General features: G+C 41.6%; 1 protein-coding gene across 1 annotated transcript in view; it reads right to left on the bottom strand.

Annotated features, from left to right (window-relative positions):
- The window catches only part of SHTN1 (shootin 1), a 62,410-nt gene that overhangs the window by 4,052 nt on the left and 36,445 nt on the right, over positions 1–21,913 (bottom strand). The window contains exons 9-16 of the mRNA XM_071563401.1: positions 20,217–20,363; positions 18,927–19,080; positions 16,614–16,719; positions 14,811–14,893; positions 10,468–10,577; positions 9,793–9,846; positions 6,934–7,054; positions 5,855–6,038 (exon numbers count right to left, since the gene is read on the bottom strand). Of these exons, the coding sequence (XP_071419502.1) occupies positions 5,855–6,038; positions 6,934–7,054; positions 9,793–9,846; positions 10,468–10,577; positions 14,811–14,893; positions 16,614–16,719; positions 18,927–19,080; positions 20,217–20,363 (959 nt within the window). The remainder of the gene's footprint in view (positions 1–5,854; positions 6,039–6,933; positions 7,055–9,792; positions 9,847–10,467; positions 10,578–14,810; positions 14,894–16,613; positions 16,720–18,926; positions 19,081–20,216; positions 20,364–21,913) is intronic.

The raw sequence follows: 21,913 nt of genomic DNA, 5'->3' as shown, positions 1-21,913 counted from the left end.
GCAATCATATTTACCACCTTCAAAGGACAGAAAAATGAAAGATGTCGATATAAAGTAGTTTAATGGAGAAAACTGGTGATTAAATCAGCATTTCAAGCATAAAAATAAGAATTACTATCCGACTTTGTTGTACTAGTACTCCCTTCTTCAAATCCTTTACACTGGTGCAACACCAGCCTGACAGTGCTGCTGTTACAGCTGAGGCACTGTTAAAATTACTAACCCTCTTTATCAGGTATTCAGAGCTCACTTTCAATGGTTTTTCAAGAGCAGAATGTTTCAGTGCAAGAATGAACATAATTTCAGTGCTCCCTTTCAAAAAACAGTTTTAACTGCTACAAATAAATTTGGGAAAAACAATCACTACAGAGTTTGCCACAGTTTTGAACAATTACAAATGTGTCCAGCCAAGGTATTTGCATTTAGTTCTATGCAAAGCTCTTCCCTCATTAAGATTGTTAATGCTGTTATCAGTATTCTTGTTATTTGTCCAACTACATATTTAAGCCAGAAACTGAGAACATAGTTCTATTGTACTCACTCACACACGGTTGTTCATGTCTGCACATGTTTTTATGACTAAACACATAAGATCTGTACTGGGAAATCCAGATTTGGATGATACATGCACTTTAGATTAAGTGTGTGGGATATGTACAGTACTTACGACTGCCTATAATGTAGGAGTATCCAAAGCAATATATTCTATTTCTATAGTTACAGAATGTACAGAAGGTGTGAAACTAAAGGGTTATGCCTGATGGGCTGTCTGTGAACTAGCACTGCTGAGCCCTTTGTATGTAATTTACAGTAGGAATCCAAGAGGACAAAGTAAGGATCAGACTGTCAACGGAGACTTGGATTTTCTTTGTTTCCTCTGCTTATTATTAGAATCTTGGCATTATTTAACCATGCTTGGTGCTCTGTTAATGAAATCATTGCAATATATTTCCATTAGAAACCAGAATTTTATGTCAATATCATGGTAAAAATTAAGTCCCACCCAATTTTCTCACTATATGTAAAAGCCAATGACTAAACCAAAACCATTCAAGGAAAACACTACAGGAAAATCCATGTTTTTTATGGCATATTTACAAAACACCAGCAAAAGTCTATTCCACCAAAGACTGGTTTTGCAACTACACAGTGCAAGCATTGGAGACTCCATGTAGATCCTCTGCCTGGAACCCAAGATGGTAGGAAGTAACTTCTGCTACAAAAGTCAGCACTAACATGCATGGCCTTACATGAGTGTACTCAGGATGCTGAAACAGCTGTCTGCTGTCTTCAGAGCAAATCTGCTTTCAAAACAAAAACACAACCACTGTTATTCTTTACTCCCCAAAAGATGAGAGTTGCAGTCCTGTGAGGAAAGGCTGAGGGACCGGGGGCTGTTTAGCCTGGAGAAGAGGAGGCTCAGAGGAGACCTTATCATTCTCTACAACTACCTGAAAGGATATTGTAGCCAGGTGAGGATTGGTCTCTTCTCTCAGGCAACCAACAGTAGGACAAGAGGGCATGGGCTTAAGCTCTGCCAGGGGAAGTTTAGGTTGGATATCAGGAAGAATGGCCTGCCCAGAGAGGTGGTGGATTTTCCGACCCTGAAGGTTTTCAAGGTGAGACTGGACATGGCATTGAGTGCCACGATCTGGTAATCAAAGTGGGGCTGGATTAACGGTTGGACTTGATGATCTCATAGGACTCTTCCAACCCAACTGATTCTATGATTAAACAAATTTGATTGTTGCTTACCACCAGTTGCTTCTTTGTAACACTTAAAAACCAGGCCTGTATGTCAACCCCCCCAGCATCCCCATTTTCCTGCAAGTTCCCTGTAACTGAGCACAACCATCACTCCACACTCTCATCTCCGTGCCCTTTCCCAGTGACCACACTGGGAGGGTCTGCCAAGGAACAGCCTCTCCACTGTCCTGTGCCTGGTCTGGACTAACCAGCCTGTGCTGGTGTCAGGATGCACAGGAGAGCAGGTCTCAGTTCAGCCAAGTGCCACAGGAGCTGACTCAATTTTATGCTCAGTCAAAAACTTCCACTGAGAATAAAAGCAAAAACTGCACATGTGCTCATTAAATATTTCAGAATTCTTGATAAGGCAGGAGAATAAAACAGACAGGACCAAAGGCTTATACTAAGCAATAGTTTGAAAGTCTTCACACCACTACCAGTATTTGTCAAAAGGAAATCATAGGGAGAATAATGGCACTAGTGACTTTTACATTGTTCCCTTCTCTGACAGTACTTTCTGTTAACACCAGATACCTATGAAAAAAGTGCAAGAAACCTTCTCCATTTCAGAATCCCCTGATAAATCTAGTGGAGTAGAAAGGTGGTCAATGCAGCAGCCAGCAGAGCAGCACTGCAGACTTCCTTTAGCATGGAGATTGTTCTGGGTTGTAGGTGTTTTTTTGAAAATGCTCAAAAAGATTGGCAAATTCATTTAAATGAAGAATCTTAGAGAGCCTCTGCCTACACTGAGGAGGCTCACAAGGGGAACACACTAAGAAAAATGTGTGACAGTAGCTTTTAAAACAGTTATAAACTGAGAACATCCTCAAACTTCCAGAACATCCCATTGCTTCCTTCATTTGTTGTTTCAAGCTGCACTGAAAACCTTTGCAGTGCTGTCTCTCTGAGGCTGAGCTGCTCCCTGCAGAGCTGGTAGATGATTCGGGCGTACTAAGATTACAGCCAGGAGAAGGGCAAATCCTTTAATTGTATAAAATCATCAGATTAAGACTAACCCTCTCTGTAGTTCACTCTGTTAGCAGAGAACTCTGCTGCCCAGAAACACAAAGTGCTGAAGAAAACCCCACCAAAGGCCCAACAATCCCAGGGGCAGAGCCAGACACACCTTTTCTCTCTGTGCCTACACACTGCAGGGGGTCACCGGAACTCCCTTTGCTCCCAAGGGAACTAAATTGTCACCTATTCTCTTCTAAGCAGCTGTCACAGAATTACACTCATGCTGGGTTAAACACTGGGGAAGAGATTTTCAGAGGAAGTTACCTGCACACGGAGGTGAGGCCTCAGTTTCTGTACAGGACACACACTGCTGCTGCCTCCCCTCTCACCACCACCTCAGCAAAATTCTACACATTCCAAATCATTTGCTTAGAGGCTCCAGGCCCTTCTAACAATCTCCTGCACTGAAATAACACCTCCTGAACTCAAATGTTTCTTCTCAATTACGTTAAAAAATCACAGAATATGCTGAGCTGGAAGGGACCCACAAGGATCATCGAGTCCAACCCTGCCTGGGACCATCCCATGTGCCTCAGAGTATCATCCAAATGCTCCTTGAACTCTGTCAGCCTTGGTGTTGTGACCACTGCCCTGGGGAGCCTGTCCAGTGCCCAAATACCTCTGGGGAAGAACCTTTTTCTAACATCCAACCTAAACCTTGCCTGACACAACTTCAGGCCAGTCTCTCAGGTGCTGTCGCTGGTCACCAGAGAGAAGAGATCAGTGCCTGCCCCCGCTCTTCTCATGAGGAAGCTGAAACTGCAATGAAGTCTTCCCTCAGTAAATTTTTGTATGCCCTTATCATTTAGGGTATCTGGTTCAGGCAGTGTAGTGTTTGCTTATTGAACACAAGTGGTACTTAAGGGAATGTGGTGCAAGAGGAGCAGATGTATAAGAGGGAAATGGCTTCAGACCACACATTTCAGGGGGAGTTACTCACTGAACTGGCTCTCACATGGCCGGTGAGCCACCCACTGAAAGCTGGGTCACATCTCCTGGTTTAGTTTCACTCATCCAATGAATCCAGGAATCCAGTTTATGTTCTAAGAACACTCCAGGATACAAATCAAAGCACAGCAAATGAGAATAGAGAGATTTGCTTCAGAAGAACTCTGCTGATCTAAACTAAACTGCTGGTACAAATGCACCCAGGAGAGCCCAGAAAACTGCCTAAATACAGAGCTGGATGTCAGACATACCAGCCAAAGGAACCTCCTCTGATGCCTCCATCAGATGAGCCCTGGTTCCAAACAGTGCCTTCAGTCTGGAGGCTGCTTCCACCAACCTCTGCTGCAAACACCACCCAGGAGAGAGAAGTAACTGCACTGCAATGTGGTCTGAAGCCTGCAGGTTATTGCTGCTCCTCCTGCAAGCCCAGCCCACCTGCAGAGGAGTGGGAGAGCTCCAGCACCTTCTCTGTCGCTGGAAAACCATCCTTAAGGATGAGCCTTTGCAATTAAGCAGATTCACCTGGGACTCAGGCAAAGCAGCCCTGCAGCACTGAGGAGTCTGGCCCACCACATTTGTTTTAATGCTTTAAACAGATAAATTAAAGTGAAATGTGTCTTTCAGCATGTCACTGAATAGGCAAGCTGAGAAATAAATTGAGCTTCACATATGCTTTTATAACACATAACAACTGTGACTGTCAGCACAAGATCCTTTTCACTGTCAATTCACCATGCATTCTGAGAGACCTTGGGGTCTGCAATTATTTCATTTCCTTTCTTGTAAATGCTATTTCCACTTAGTTTGGTGGAATAAAGGTGCACAAAAGGTAGTGCGAGTTGCTTGTATTTTCTGATCTGTTCAAAATTGTAGAAATGCACAAACTACAAACAGTATTTTTCAGGAACAACCTCATCTTTCAGGGTAGGAGTTCAAGAAAATGCAAGGGCATTATTCATGTCAAATTAATTGTTGAACAAATCTTCATCTTTCAGATTAAATTCAAATGAAGATCATCTTTCTTCTGAGGATACTTAAATGAAAGAAAAGGCGAAAATACATATCTTTGGAAAAAGCATTCTGCTTTTAATACTTGGTGCAAATTAAATACAACTGTAGAGCACAAAAGGAAATTGGGCTCTTTATCCACTCAGAAATAAATGATGAAAGTACCTGCACAAGAGTGAAGTATCAGTTCATAAAAACAGATGCAAAGTGAATATCCAGCTCATTTGTCATGACTTACTCCTTTGAATCAAGCAACAGAGACTTGCTAGAATTGGCACTGGTGGTATTTTTTAACTGATGGAGCAGGAAATCAGAGGTTTAATTAGCCATGACTACAATGTTCTGCCAATCTGATTTGTCTCATCTATTTCCTTTTCTTAAAGTGACAAACTGACAAACAACCTGGCAAGGGAACCCAGGCAAGTGCACAGCCCAAATCCAACAGGAGCTTTGGATTGTTGTGAAACAAACCACTCCCCAGGGGAATCTTTCTGAAATAAATACTGCTGAAAGAAGTTTAACTCTCTGATGCTGAACTGGCACCTTGGGTCTTCAGTCTGCTGTAACCAAAGTTTCTGCTGCCCACCTGTGCAAATGCAGCATTAATTGAATTCTTTATTTATTTATTCAATAAATCTTGAGTTTTCAAGGTAATTCAAGATTTCTACCAACAAACTTTTAAGAGGAGTAGTCAGGACTTGTTTTGGTTCAACAGAAACTGCCCTGCACACCTGCATACAAACCAAGAAGACTCATGATTGTATTTTTTGAAATATTTTCTAGAACTACTTTTAATCAAGAGTTGACAATATAACTATCTTCCCTCTTCTCTCCAGGAACTGGAAAAAACCCTCAACCCTGCTATTCCTCAAAAAATCTTGAATTCTTTTTTGTGACAGAAAAGATGAACCTTTTTTGAAGAATGTTCACACATTTTAGAGGAAAAGAACTTTATTGCAGAGAATTTTATTTGTACTTTCACATGAGACTGAAAATTATTTGAGGAATCAGTGGCAAACAGCTGCAGACTGTATATTTATCTTGTTAACCAAAATGGATACCAAATAACTTTCAAAATGCACCAGCTAAACACATCTGGTACTAAAATATATCTAGAAAACCATACTCTACTTACTGTAAAGTAGGCTTGGAGCCTGTTGCACCCTTAGGCTGGTTGGAGACAGGACCTGAGTCGGGTACTTTGGAAGTGAATTCTGTCTCCACGTCCTTCTTGTTCAACACTGTCTGTGCAGCATTGGCTCCTGAACCCAGCACAGGGAGAGACTTTGATTCTGATGTGGCCAAGATTCCAGTGGGACCTAAAACCCAAAGAAAGTTCAGTGCTTCTGTTACCCAGAATGACTGGTCTACAGACAACACACCAGCACAGCAGAACTCAGGCCAAAGGTAGAAATCAAAATGGAAATTTAACGAACAGCATCCAGTGCATGGAGTGTCAAAACACTGTATTTGCAGCTTCTTCTCTCCCCACCAAGATTAACCCCTTCTTGTACCCCAAGCAGTGCTTGCTGTATTGACACAGTCATGCTCTCAATCCCCTCACCTTCTGGGGAGGCAAGTCCTGCTGCCCAGCACCACCCAGTCACAACCTGCCAGTGCTCTCCCAGCCTGGAGCAGCAGCAAGAGCTCCCTGATGACAGAAAAGCCTGTTCTCCACACTAATGAGGAGCCAGTGAACTGTTTACAAAGTCCAAGATAAAACTATACAGTGACATTCAAACCAGTCACATCTGCATCAACTGTGGCACAGACTTACACATGCACAAACTGTGTGTGCAACCAAGCAAAACATCAGCAGGTTTTTACAGATAAAAACTGCAAAGCACAGTATAAAAACTGCAGAGATGATAATTCAAATCAGCAGTCCCAAAACCTCATTTCTCTGGTTACCATTACTTTCAAGAGTATTTTCACAGTAGGCTCAGACTATTAACTGCAGCAACAACATCTGAGCTCCAGGCTGGAAAGAGGAACCTGAGTGCATGTCTGTGTGTGCAGAAAATCCTGACAGAGGCATCTCTTGGAGAAAATGGGGATGAAAAGCAACAGGTGCAACAGGAAGTGAGTCACTGGAGAAGTAGGCAGAGTTCTCCATAATGGCTAAAATGGCAACAGTCTGGAAGAGAAAGTCAAACTTCCAGAGTCACTTAATGCAGGGAGAGGAAGAGGACTCCAAAGGAGGGCAGCACTTACTGCCACTGTCCTGGTCCGTGGTCACTTTCCGGCGCCGCAGAACCCGTTCCAGCTCCGTTTCGCCGCTGTCTGTTTCAAGGGACTTCAAGCTTCGGGAACTAGTGGACTTATTCAGTGTTTCCTACAGCAAGAAATAGGCATGAGAACCTCTCTGAGGACATATTAATGTCCTGCCAAGCATCTCATATGCACAACTTCAGAATTGTTTTAAACTGCAGTTCTAAAGCAGCAAGCCGAGCTCTTCCCTTAGTACAACAGTGAGTATCTGGGGATCAGCTCATCACTCCTCCCCTTACCTGAATTTCCTGATGCAGGGATAAACCACACTTACCACACATTAGAGTTTGATATCAGGCTTAAGAAAGATGCTCTAGATCACTAATGAACAAATTTTCATGTTTCAAAGAACTGCCAACTTCCTCCATCCTAACATGTAAATGATTTTAAACTGCTAGACCATTTTCATGCCCACAAGTAACCACTGATGGCAAAAAGCCAAAGATCCACTGTTTTACTGCTCCAGTCCCATATTGCTGTGTCCTGGTGTGTACATGTATCTGCAGACGTCAGTTAATATTAGCTAAAACTGCAGCATATTATATCCTATAATCCAGCTGATCTGTCATAAACCTGATCCTATGTCTGTTTCAACGTTTCTCTTTTTCACAGAGTTAGATCTCAAGTTGAAACACTTTTTGATGCATACAAAACAGAAATACACAGTGTTACTGTCTTATGCCAAGGTTAGCATGCAGTATCAGTGAAGCTGCAAGTCTAGGAGCACTTTTCTTAAGGTGGGGGGGAAAGAGGCTTTAAGCAAAGCCTGAAACCTCACAAACTTGCCCAGAGGAATTTAAAGATGCACACAGTGCATACTGCATGCATTTCCCAAATTACAAGAGTCAGTCACTGGATCAGAACTTGATTGTAAAATTCCCCCAAAATGTTTATAATGCAACTGAAAATTTGGTATCCACATACTATTTCATTTTCCCTCTGAGTCTTGCCATCTTTAGGAATGCCCAGAAATCCTGCTTATTCAGCCTTCCAAAACATGTCAGACTTGTATAGCATTTTTCCAGACCATAACAACATACTCTTAACATCTTCTGTTGACAAGCTTGTAACTTCTGAGCAGAAACAGCCAAGGACAAAAGGAAACAGCATTCCAGGTTGCAAAAGTTGTGCTGCTTTCAGGCACCCTGCCAAGTAACTCTTAAGGCTTCACTCTTGCCTAAACCTTAAAATATTTTCTTTTGTAACTATTTGAAATGTAACTAAGCAGGTTATTCATTAGCAGTGCAGTTCAGACCTGCACAAACATACACATATCAGAAAATAGTCACTCGAACTCTGCAATTTACAGAACATAAACGTGTTTTGTTTGTAACAATTACATAGAGGTCTAGACAAAATACATAATTAGCATAGTAACAACAAATGTTTACTCCATCACATTCCACCCCCATGTTTGTTGTCTGACTGTGCATAATCACTGGTCTCAAGAATAGACTGGAGCTGGATTTTACAGTTTGTCTTACACTCCAAATACCCTGAAAGCTCAAAAGCAATGAGCCAGATGCAGAAGTGCAGTGACTGCAGGTTTCTCTCTGCTCCCTCCGAAGTACATAATCAAGTTTCCTCTGGTGTCAGAGAGATAGTGTTGAAGAAATAAAACAGCTGTTAGAAAATGAAAGGACCTTCGGCAGGATCACTCTGTCCAAGCCTTGCTGATCCAAACAGAACACAATATCCAACTATTCCTGTAATTATGGAATTCCATTTAAAACACAGTCTCCATGTTGCATTTTATTCCTTTCCTATTTACCTCTGCATTTAATTATGTGTCGTTCTAATTAGAGTTCAGCATTAAGGTCTGGTGGCTCTCGAGATTATTTCTTCCCCTCTTCCCTGCTTTCATGTGACTGGAGAACAGGGAGTTTAACACGTCCTTAGTGCCCCGCTTTGTGATTTTAAAGCTCAGCACAGGCTGTGCCTACACTCTCTGTGCCTACACTGACTTGCATCACCCAACACAATACTGAGGCTGTTTGTTTTTATAAAGGCTGTTTAGGTGCTATCATGGATAAGGAGAACGATTATCCTCACCCTCCCGAGAGTGCAAGTGAACCATTTTGCTTCAATATTGGCAGAATTTCACCTTACATACCGAAGTTGCACTTCATCTTGAAAAGCTTCAGGGTTACAGAAGTCAGAAGAGCTCCTTCTGACTGTTTGACACAATTTTAGCACTTGTGCAAAAAAAGCAACCAGTTAAAACAATGCAACACATGAGCAAAGGACACAACAGGAGCAAACTTAGCTCTCAGCAGGATCAAACACGCACCTCGTGTTTTTATTTAGTGATAAATGGGTATGTGGACAGCTATTCAGAAGCAAATTTTTCAAAATTTAAATGCAGACAGGCTAGAGCTCTTGCTTTATTTAGGCTTTGTCTGCACTAACAAGAAATCTGGGGCCTCTGGAGAGAGCAGGAGTTGATGAGGAGAACTCCACATCTACTGTATGTGGTGCAGTCCAGGGGCTTTACTTTGACTAGATACAGATATTCATCTGCCTCTCCATCCCTAAGCATCCCCACTGTGAGTACTTGGAAAGTTTCCAAAGGATCTGTGGCAGATGCAGACCATAATATCCCCTCTAGTGGCAGGACCATACAAACCCAGAGCAGAGTTCACAGGCTGGTTTTCTCTAAAACATATTCTGTTAGCAAAACCAACAGCAAGACCAAAACAACCCTTAAGTCAACTAAATGTGGAACTGGAAGATTTGCTCCTAAACTGCTCTATGGCTTCAAACCAGAAAAGAAAATGAAATATAAACTGGAAGTTCTCTTACCAGAATCCCTTTTAATTCTTTCATTGCACTTTCAGAGGGCTTTGGTGCTTCTGGCTGTAAACAAGCACAACATACACATGTCAAAGAACACATGAAATGGACCATGACAGACTGTACTTGAAGACACACTTCCCACGAGGGTCTGTGCACACGCTGCAGTTGTGTTACATTGCTCTGCTCCCTCCTCCTGTGGGCACATGGGTATTATTCAATCTCTTTTCTTACACAGATGAAGGGAAGAGCCTCAGCTCTTAACACTGAATCACAGACTATACATAAAGATTATACTTCTGTGAAGAGGGTAAGCAATGTTTATAGTAGCCACACTCAGGTATTAGGTTTTAGTGTTGCATAAAAGAAAGAAATGGTGCTAAATACAGGCTACTTCTTGATCAACCCCTCTATCCAATTCAGTTATTCTCTGTGCTTCTCAGTAGCTGTTTGTTTACAAGTTTCTTTCTGTGTGAAAGAATCTGGCCTTCTGTTTACTTACTGCTGGCTTAATTTCTTTTTCTGTTCTTCAGTATGCTGTTCTAATTAATTTTATCCAAAATCAAGCAAAGTAAATAAGGTGAGGAAAATACATTCTTCTGAACGTTTAAAGAAAGACTGATTTCTTTTCTGTGTAAATTACTGCACTTAGCTAATATTATTGCTCTGCTATTCATTCCAAACCTTTGTTTTAGGCCTGCTTGACTGGTTGACTGGTCTCAGGTGAACTCCCTTTTTAATTCTGTCCATCATTTCTTCCACAGCTTGCCTCTTCAGATCTGTAACTTCTTCACCTGTTCCAAAAATCAAAGACTACATCACATTCCAGATATGAACTAAAGAGAACTGGAACAAAGAAAAAACATAAGAAACAGCCTCTTCAACAGCTTGCCTGCCACAGACAGCCAGTTCCCATAATCATAAATTAGTTTTAATGATGAAACAATGTTTATATATACAATGTTCTTAGACTGTGCAGTAGGCCTTCCTGCCTGTATGTGTGTTGCATATTGCTCATGTACTATCCAGATCCGTGCTTTTTCCCACTTCTATTAACAAGATAAATTATAAACATAAATATATCAAGGCTTATTTTTCTCCCCTTAAGTGGGCTGTTCGCAGGGCATTTCTTACAGAACTGCTATCTCACTCTTCCTTCTCCACACCACAGAGACAGGTTACCTCACACTGCTCACATCTATATGGCAGCAGAAACCAGCAACCTCATCTCGACTTATCAGGAATTCTGCTTGCTGGGTACAGAGCTATTAGAGATCTTTGCTGTCAGCTAAACTGCCACAAGCTCTTCAAGGATAAAATGCCAAACATTGCAAATGGACATTGCAAATGCCAAACCCCAGAAGTCTGGGCAGAAGCAGCTCCTGAAACGCAAAGCTCTTGTGTGTGTTTGGGAACTGCAAAAGCTCAGTGCGATTGTCTGAAGCACCAAGGGCTGCAGGTATGGCTCTGCTGCCACTGTGTCTCCTTACTGTGGCTCAGCAGAAATTGCTGCAGCTTCACTGGCACAGGACAGGCTGATAATGCCCCATGGCAAGGCCTGAGTGCACGGGAGTACCAACCATGTCTCCTGTTCCCCATGGTTTGAGAACCTGGCTGGAACAACACTAACACCTTAGACTGAACTAAACCCACACGTTTAAAGAACATTGCTTCAAGTTAGAGGGCAAAACTGAAATACCATGAAAGGAAATGGCTGCTTTCCCAAGAGATTTGGTATTAGGACTGCAAAATATTCCAGTGACATGGGATACTGTGTGATGAACCTAAACAATACCTGTTAAATTATCAGGAGTCTTGATAATGTAACAAAAGACACTTCACATGCCATACCAAAAAGAGGGGTACTTAAATACATGGAGAAATAGGGTTGATGCTATTCAAAGCTGCAACGTTGTACCTTATATAACAGGAATTTTAAAAAGAGTTGCTCTCTCCCTTGTCAGGGTACTATTGATGATTCATAGAAATGCAGTTTCTGTATTCTAAGACAATTTAGTGTCAGGCTTTAATTTCACAAACAAGCTGTTTCAAATATAAAAGCTTAATTGGTGGTATGGGATAGAAATCACTCATTCTAAGTCCTTAACAGGGGTCAAAACAAGCCTCAAGTTGGATATAATAACTAGATCAAGAAAGAACTTTCTCCTTCTTTTATTTTTATTTTAAGAACAGCTCAACTACAAAGAGAAAAAGCAGTTTATATGTGATTGAAGAAAGGTCAGAACTGTTAAAGTTTGCTAATAAATAATGAAAGAACGGGGTTTAGAGAACATATAGTGAGTTTCATAGTATTTACTGCAATCACTGTTTGTGATAGTCTCAACAAAAAGGTGTAATCAGAACATCTAGGGCACTTCAAGGTAAGGAACCCTGACAAATGAAGGCACCATAATTGGACTTTTACTCAAAGATAAGACTGACTCTTCCTCAGAGATTTCAGTACAAGGTCACTTCTCTAATTATTTTTTCCAGGCCAACACCCTTATTTCTCTCAGATTGGTAACCAGTTCCCAAAAATTCCCCCAGGTACATGCCCTGGTCCCTCTATTCTTCAGTTCCTCACATGAAAAATGGGAGGGGTAATACCTTCTTTCCCCAGTTCCTGCATGTTGGTTCCACCCAGCAATCCAGCCTTACCTACATACCATTAGTTTCCTAACAGGAGATTTTTCTTTAACAGTTATATCCTATACCTATAATTTCAGCCAGGTTTCCTTCTTTGTTTAAGTGGCAGCAAATGAGTTAAGCAATTCGCTACAAACAAACTCCTGCTGTTTCAGAAGGAAGAGAGAAACAGCGAGAAAACCCTTGGTTATTTAACTGGCAATGCCTCTCTGACTGGCGAGTCTTCAGGCACTCATGATCATTTGTAAATCTCTACTTAACTCCTGTTCTCAACCTACTAAGTTTCCAGCTTCCATTAACAACAATAAAATGCAATTTCAGCTGTTACTTTGCATGCAGAGCCACCTTAGTGCAAGGCTCTGTTTTGTTTTAGGTTTTCAGTATTATTAAAGGATTAGCATTACAGTCAACTCTGAGTGGCAACTTCACAAGACATAAATTAAGGGGTGAAAACTGAAGCATTTAACAAACAAGCTCCTTGGAGAGGCTCTGGACAGAAGAAATTGCAAACATGAAGCCATTTGAAAGTTTGGAAATTTCCCTGTATTACGCTATATATAGCCTGCTCTCTGCTTAGTGCCTGCTGGGTTTGTTCTTCTGCCTCTGCCACGGAACCTGTGGAAGCACAAAGCCCTGCACACGCTGCAGGGTCTCCAGTTTGGAGGCACAGGTTGAGCCTCTCAGTGCTGCCACAGTACAACTACTTCAGGCAGCACCAGTTTGCCAGGGTGCAACTCAACGAGCTGTGTGACTCTCTATCCAGGGAGGTTATAAAGAGGTACGTTTATTCCGGGCCTGGGTGCATGGGGGTTCCTCCAAAAACACACACACCTGGACGAGTTAACAACTGGTTTATATGCAAATAAGCTATACATATTTATCATTTCTTCATGCATAAACATTATTTTCTTAGAGAGGGCAAGGTTATTATAATGAGTTTCAAGAACTGATTTCCATTTTCTCCGCCCCGTGCCACTCCTTCCTGCGCCTGCACTTTTCCTCCCGGGAATTCGCGGCAGGGTCTCTGGTGGTCTTTGAGGAGGAAGTTAGTTGTCTTCCTCTCATGAACTTTTTACCTTTCGCTCAAAACTGCTTCAAACCGGACTTGTTGGCAACTGTAACTGGTCTAATTGGCGAATTTCTCTACTTATGTTGTTCCTTTGACATATTTTCTGATATATCTTTGTTTCATAGGGTATCCTGGCTGTTTGAATTAGTCCAACAGGCTCTGGGGCCTCTTGGTATGGCATCTTCAAGGACAGGTCTGTACCTTGTGAGTTTTGCTGTATGTTATACAGTGAATTTTATAATAACTACTGAGCAAATTCTATTATAGGTATATCGATTAATAACATTATCAATTAATAAGCATAAGTCCCCCCAATCTGCTGCACAGTCAGTGTAACAGCTCAGGGCTGCCCTGTTCCCCCCACCCATCTCACCCAGCACATCACCATACCCAGCTAAGTGCTCATCTTGTCAAGTCCTTTGTGAACCCACAAGAAAAACAACCCCACACTTTCTTTTCCAAGGGACAAAAAAAAGAGTAAGAATTTTTTCTGGCACCTCAGGGATGAACGAAATCAGCTCAGTGGCACATCTGACTAGCACTGGAGTCAGAAGAAGGAAGATTAGAACTTTTCTTCAGTTACAGCAAGGGCTAGGTCTTCCCTTTAGCTTTTTGATCTGCAGCCTCAAAGACTTCATACTAAAATCCATTTGGGAAAAGTAAACTGAATGCTGACCATCAGATCAGTTGCAGAGGCAGAGATGGCTATGAGGGCTACACAAATTTACTTGGGATTCTCGAAATAATAGAACACAACAGAATATTTCAGTTGGAAGGGACCTACAAAGATCACCTTGTGGCTGACCAAAACTTAAATCATGTTGTTGAGAGCCTCTTAAACACTGACAGCCTTGGGACATCGAGCACCTCTCTGGGGAAGCCTGTTCTTCCTAATGTCCACTCTGAATATTCCCTGATGCAGGTTTGAACCACTCCCACGTCTCCTCTCACTGGATCCCAGGGAGAAGAGCTCATCACTTCCCTCTCCCTGTCCCATCCTCAGGAATCTGTAGAGAGCAATAAAGTCACACCTCAGCCTCCTTTTCTCCAAAGTAGACAAGCCCAGTCTCCTCAGCCACCCCTCACAGGAATACCAAAGCTACAGAACCCAGGATACCACTTCCCATCTTGGTGCTGCAATCCCCTTTCCACACTGCAAGGTAGAGGAATGTGATGGAACATGGACAGCTGTTGTTAATGTTGATAATCAAAAGCACCTGAATCACCATCTGTATCCGCAGCTCATTCCCACCAGCTTTACCTGCAGTTCCCAGTGGATGAGCCACAAGACTCGAGAGGGGATGAGCTGTACCTGATTCCTGCTGAGGAGGCTTCTCTTTCTTGCTCACGTTGGTGTTGGAATGAGATCTCTTGCGAATCATTGACATGAGAGACCTTTTGGGGAAATGAAACTGCAGATTGTCATTCTGTCCTCCATTACACACTGTCAGAATGAGCAGGAACGTGACACACCAACAGCTTGCTTATACCTGATTATACAGCTACTTACAAAAGACTCATTTACCAGTTCTTGAATGCAGATGTATGCACTGAATTACCCCCCACAATGCCTCCCATCAAAATGCACCACAGAAATTTATTTCTTTTTAACCGACATTAGGCATAAATCAAAACACTCCAGATTTGAATATTAAAAGACAGTCTCATTGTGACACCTGACAAATCAAAGCTGCTCTGCTATAATAAATGGCAAGAAGAGCTGTAGATATTGAAATATTGTTCTCCAGAGGACACTTAAATATGGTGATCAGTATCTCTTCACCATCTCCAAGTTTGTAATCTTCTTACAGTGTCAAATAATCATCCCCTCACTATAGTCAAACTGTAGAAGTCCAGGCAAGTAAATGATTCATCTTCAAGCCCACGCACAAGCTCCTGTGCACATCTGATGTGCCAGTGGGGTCTGTGACTCCCTCCTGAGCACTGCTCCTTACAGAGTGCAGAGACATCCCTGGCATAAAGGGGCAAAACTGTTCCAGAAAAAAGCAGCATCCAGTGCCTACACTCTGAAATAACTTCTACACACATAAATGTCACAGCGCGTGAGGAAATACTCTGGCTTAGCTACTACAGGGCTTAAAATGAATAGTTTTATCTATTCCAAACAGTAAAGGGCAAAATTTTAAACAAAACACAACTGCACAATACCTCAACACAGTTAATTCAGGCTATGCATTAGTGAGAAACAAGCAAGCAAGCTGAAAGAGTCAAAGGATATAAAAGAAGCAAAAGACCCAACACAATTGTTCAGAACATGTTTAGTTTCTAAAAACTACCCAAGATGCACAAAGGGATGAATTCTCCCTACTAATCATCTCTATTATATTTAACACAGTAGTTAACAAGACTCCTGTATGTCATTTCTGTTACAGAAGGTTGGAAAGTGTCATCAAAGTACATTTATTTTTAAAACCAAGCAGGCAACATGACATACATGTTGTCAGCTTCTAAAATTAACTAAGCACCCTTTAGGGTTTACTTCATTAATTCATTTGGGTCTAACGCCTGGTACATCACAGACTGATCAGCCTCTTTTATAGTCCTTTACAAAAATCAGGCTGAGTTTTGGTAAGTTCACCCAAACTGCTCAATGACGGGGTGATGATTTTCTGTTTGGGGTTTGGTTTTTTTCTTTTTAACTTATGAAAGTAATTGTGGGAACTCAGTGGAGCCTGCTCTTCATCATCAGTACCCAACAGGAAGGGACACACAGTAATCCAACATATCCTTTGGTTCAAAGGAGTTTTCTTTGCAGTAAAAAGCATTTCACAAGTCTGTAATTACAGCTATCAGGTGAATAGAAAAAAATAATCTCCTAAATCTAAAGGAGACAGGTATCTCTCCTCCTCCTCCTCCAAAGTCACAGTCTAGACAATCTGTTAGGCTTGGCAAGGCAGACACTGTTCAAAACTGGTCAGGGTGTTCCTCTGTTGGTAGGTGGGGCATGGCCTCTGTCCTGCTCGTAAAGAGCCCAAGACGGGTGTAGAAAGCACTTTTTTTTCTTTAAAAAAAAAACCTGCTTGGATGCAAACACATATAATGAATTCTGCTTGTGCAAAGAATTAACGCTGTGCCCTTTGATTTAGGCACTTACCGTATAGGGTTGGGAGGAGGGGGTGGAGGCAGAGGAGGAGGGGGCGGTGGAGGAGGAGGTGGTGCAGGATTTTCAGATTGCTGTACGCGTTTTTGAAGTTCATCAACTGTGCAAGAGCAATAAAACAAATGTCAGTCAGTTCTTGGGTTCTCACATCTGCTCTAAAAACCAACTCTGATGGTTTAAGAAAGAAAATGCTGCTTATTAACTAAAGGACAAACAACAAGACTGAGCCACATAACTGCTAGGAAGTCCTATTTTCAGCAACACTTTACCAAGAACGATGTCCTGACAGACAGGATTCCCATTAAACCAGTTACCGCCAACCTGAGCTACTTTTGAAACTAAAATTCTCCCTCATACAGGATTCTTCATATAAAGTGATAGGGCAGGGAAAACTTTATCCCTTTCCTGTGATGGTCTACTTGAGGCTGCATTTGAGAATGAACTAACAAGTGATGAAAGAAATTGCCAGTTTCATCCTCCAAACTTGCTGATGGTGTGGGTTTTCCCCATAAAAATGGTCAAAAATGTGTGGTAATAGAATGGATTCTTTCTGTCCTGCTTTTGTGTCAGATCTAAAATACAGAACTTACTTTTTTGCACTTGAAATGCGGTAAAATGCAATTAACTGGGGAAGGCCAGAAACAGAGAAAAAAAAGATCTTGAATTTCTTTTAGTTAGAAAAATTCTTAGCAATTTTTCTGCATACAGCAGGAATTATGGCAGTAGCACAGAATACAATTTCCAACATGAATATGGTTCACAGGATGTGCTCACTTGGTATCCCAAAGGATCACTGAGTTCAACTCTTAGCCCTCCACAGGTTTTTTGCTCTTGTAACGAGGGATTAAAATTAAAATTACAATATTTTACAGTTACTTTTAAACTTTAAAAGGTAAAAAATTAAAAACTGAGTGACTTTAAATTCAAGGTACAGTCTTTATGCTGATAAATTCCTTGTGAAGGACAAACAAGCCTGGAAGGAAACAATCTGCTGTGAAGGTTACTTCTTTTCCAAGGCAGATGAGAAGAACTCACATGCTGCCCAGGTATATTTTCAAGGGTGGGTAATGTAAAACTCTAACAAAGCAGTTCTTCCAAGCAGGACTGCTAACAAGCTCAAAGATAACCCTGCTCTTGAGGATGTGTTTCGGAAAAATATGGCTGTACATGGAGTCTTAACTCAGGGTAGGGACTTTGACATCTTGTGACAGGGGCTCAGATGTTTCTCTGACCAGGTATCAAACTCAGAACTGGCACCTGTTTGGCCTTGAGCTGAATGAGGACTGAAAGCAATGGCACATGCAAATTCTTAACCAGCCATGGCCCCACATTCCCTACAGTGAGGCCACACACACCAAGGGCCCTTTTAAAACCCATTTTAAACTCAGAACACTAGATCAGAAATTTCCTCATTCAATGGACAGGATGCTACAGACAAGCCAGGCACTATCCTGATTCCAAAAACTCTACAAACCTGCACTGCAACAGTTGCTCCCTACTAAATATTCTGTGAAACTTTCCTGTTTTCATTCTTTGGGTGTTTTACATCCCAGAGACAGCCACACACAGGAGCTAGCAAAGCTGTTTCTTTCCTTTCAATCACTGACATTGGACCAAGTATCTGACCACAAGTAAGAAATTTAGACGTGTAATCCTCAGGGATATGAGCCACAACAGCCCACTGGATTTGTCTGGCTAATTGCCTTTGTAGGGCTCTGAAGGCACTAGTCATCCTTGAAATAACTGTTTAAATAAAAAACAAGCCTTTCCTCCAGACCCTCTCACATCAGCAGAAATTGTTTTCTCACATGTTAATATTAAGAGCTCAATCACATCTTTATTTTCACTGGTGTCTTCTATTGCAAGACTAGTAAATGGCTGGGTAGCTTGATAATTATGGGATGTTTTTGTACAAGTCATACAATGAATACTCTAATAAACCACTGGTTAGAGTTATTCCACTGTCTTTTTTTCTTTAAACTAGGTAGGAGAATACACACCGAGTGTGAAGGACTGTGTCTTTCCCATTCCCATGTATGTGTCCATCTCTAAGACTCAGGGCAATCTAACAACAGTATTTTTATACCTTACAGAAATTTTACAAGGTTATTTTTTCACACACATTTTGGACATGATTGTTCTGCAGTTAAGGGCAGTTGCTGTACTTTGTCTAGTGAAGCACAGGTCTGGCTCACAGCTACACAAAAGCTTCTGGGGTACCAAACATAACATGTATAATTCCATTAGATGTGCACTAATCACCCTCACACAGAGTTGTCTAAAATGAAAGTTATCACATGATTTTACCTGAATGCTTTAGGTCTCTAACTTTTTCTTCTGAGTGCTGACACTTAAGCTCGAGTTCCTTTTTGTCTTCTTCCAAAAGTTCTAGTTGCTGTTTAAGACGACTAATCTCCTTATGCAGTGCTTGATTCTCTAGCTGCTCTTCTAATTCTTTGATCTGCAGTTGGCAAACAAGAGCATCCATGACAATAAAAGGCATTTTCTGTCCCCCCTGTTGACAAACAACCTACTAGGCACAGTTATCCTGAAAACATAATGTTATAGTATAGGAGTGAACTACAAGTCCCAGAAAGAGGAAAATTTTTTAATGGGAGCTGGAGAGATTTTTCTGAGAGATGTCAGAATTTTCTGTTATGATCCTAACTTGCTCTCTCTTCTTTAGAATATGTCTTTAGCTACAAAGTACTTAAGCTGTAAGTTGTTCCCTTTTCTTTTTATAGAGTTTTTATCACGTAATTAGAATTTAATTTCAGAACATTTCCTCATGTGAAGCACAAGAACACTGACATTGTTATTCTCTTACTGACTGCTTCCCGTGACAGCTTGGTTATTTAAACTCCCTTGTCTCAACTCATGCAGATGCCAGCGGGTGAATTATGGAACACCTGATTCAGAGGCAGCATTCAGAAGCAGAGTAGTAATGCATTCCCAGCTCCCTAAATATGCACATTTTGCTCTAGACCTATTACCAGAGTTCTAAGAAGAGGCCACAGGGTTAAAGGAAAGCTCATTTTCAGGGTGATTTCTCCTACTTAAGAGATTTATCTAATCTGGTTTTTAAGAATATTTTGTTTATGTCCTAGCACTTCAGATCCTATCAGACCACTCTGCAGCGTTCACCTCACATTTCCCTGCTCCAGTATGCCTGGCTTTCCCCATCCATTTCTTTTGCAAGACCCAGACTACTAATGTGAACTACCTACCTCTCACCTCCTGGTCTTCTTGGCTTATCCCCTCAAGATACTCTTTATATTACTCAATGTCCAAAATATTCTCCTGTCATCTCTTCACTTAATGGAACCTGACTTACTGCTTGTAATTGCACTTTACTGTCATCCAGAATAGGACACTTACCTGAACCAGCCTTCAGGCTGAAAAGACTTCAAGTTTTGTACTTGTGCCTTAACAGTGACCCAGAAAATGGGAATCACAATCTTCTCAGAAACTTAGTTTTTAAACTCTAAACTCTTACAGGGGATAAGATTTCAAATAACTCTAACAAAGACATGATACTCCTTAAATTCAGAAGGCTTTCAAAGACTTCTGCATGAGGTGAAAAGAATTCTGTTTTACCTTTTGCTGGTGTTGAAGCCTCTCTTCTTCTAATGTGTGGGTTAGCTTTGCATTGTCATCCAAAGCCTTCAAAAGCTGTTGATCAGGAGCAGAATTTTGCAGAAGCAACTGACTCTGCCTTTTCATCTTGTTTTGTTCAATAAACATCTGCCAAAACAAAACCCACCCCCAACAAAAACAACAGTTAGGCACAGTCTAATGCTATCCTGGGGAAATAGCAATTGGAAAGAAAATGAAGAAATATACATCGTGTTAATGTGGCAGAAATAGTGAGGAAGAAGGTGAGAAGGAGGGGGAGAGGAAGTTTTAGAGTAATATTTACAGGAGCTAAGCTCACACCGAAAGGAACCAGGTGTTTGCTAAGAACCACCCACTGCTACACCTCAATTACCCACATGTTGGCAGCATTCAGAATTTAAACACACCTCTGAATTTTATTTCCTGGAAATGGGAACAATCTGACCCTCATCCTCGAGCTCTGGAAAGATTAGAAGAACTCTAGGTGGAGAATAAAATGTCTATGAATTTACAGGTTATCTCCTCAAACACGTCTGCAAGCCTTGGCATAGAGCCCACTTATTTGAGGGTTACCTGGGTATGTGAATGATGAGTGAATTTCACTCCATGTCTGTGTAATCGATGTATGTACTTGCCCCAGGAAAAGGCATTTCAGAGCAATTTTAGCCTTTTAGTTCTGATCTTTGCGTTCTTTCCTCTTCCCAAGTTATATTTTTGGTATGGTAAATGAACACATTGTGTGTGTGTATGGGTTAAAATGAATCAGTCTAAAGACCTGACACTGATAAAAATATCACACACTTCTCTAGGCTTCACCTAAGAGGTGCACAGGCTGTCAGCATATGCAGCTTCTGTAAGAGATCTACTCCTTCCTGACTGTTTAGGAACTTGGAAAAAAAGAGATTGCTTCCTGAGAATAAAATTCCTAGGGAATTTATTCTGCACCTTGACATCTCTTTCAGGTCGAGGTTTCCCCCCCAGGCAACACGGACTTCCACTTGAGAAACTCGGCTGTGCCTGTTCCTACAGCAGAAACGGGGACTGGGTCATGCTGAGGTCTCAGATGAGTATGCAGAGGTCAGCAGAGCCACTTATGGCAGCAGAACAGAGACCAGCCTGAGAATGCAGGTACTCCCTCAGACTGTAAAAACACTGTTGTGTTGTAGAGCACAGCAAAAGCATGAAGGTATTTCAAGAATGAGGTACTAGAAATACAGAAGTTCCAACACATCTTTTCAGATTCCTATCCTATTAATTCACAAACCAAAATTACAGACACAACATATGGTTTCTTCCCATCCGGTGCTACTGCAATGCTGTGATTTATTTCCTTTAATACAATTGGGTATTAAAAAAGTGTGAGCTGATGCAGATTTGTGGCAAGCATTCCACCCAGTGCTTTGCACAGACACTTCAACTGAGCCTTCTTAGCAAGCAACTCTCTCTCTGGCTGTGCAGACAGACCGAGACCCACTGACCGTGCTGAACTTTTGACTCCCAGCACCTCCTGCTTGACCCTGCGTGCCAACCAGTCAATTGATGCAGCCCTAACACTAATAAAACCTGCAGTGAACACTTCACTGGGCAGAGCTGTGCCATGGGGGTGGGCAATAAGGGCCTGCAAGCATTTGATGGAGAGGAAATGATGAACGTAGGCTCTAGTACTACACTTTGTTATA

Source organism: Pithys albifrons, chromosome 9 (assembly GCF_047495875.1).
Source record: "Pithys albifrons albifrons isolate INPA30051 chromosome 9, PitAlb_v1, whole genome shotgun sequence".
Classification (NCBI taxonomy): Eukaryota; Metazoa; Chordata; class Aves; order Passeriformes; family Thamnophilidae; genus Pithys; species Pithys albifrons.
The sequence above is the reverse complement of the archived record's forward strand: the minus strand, read 5'-3'. Positions and strand labels throughout refer to the sequence as shown.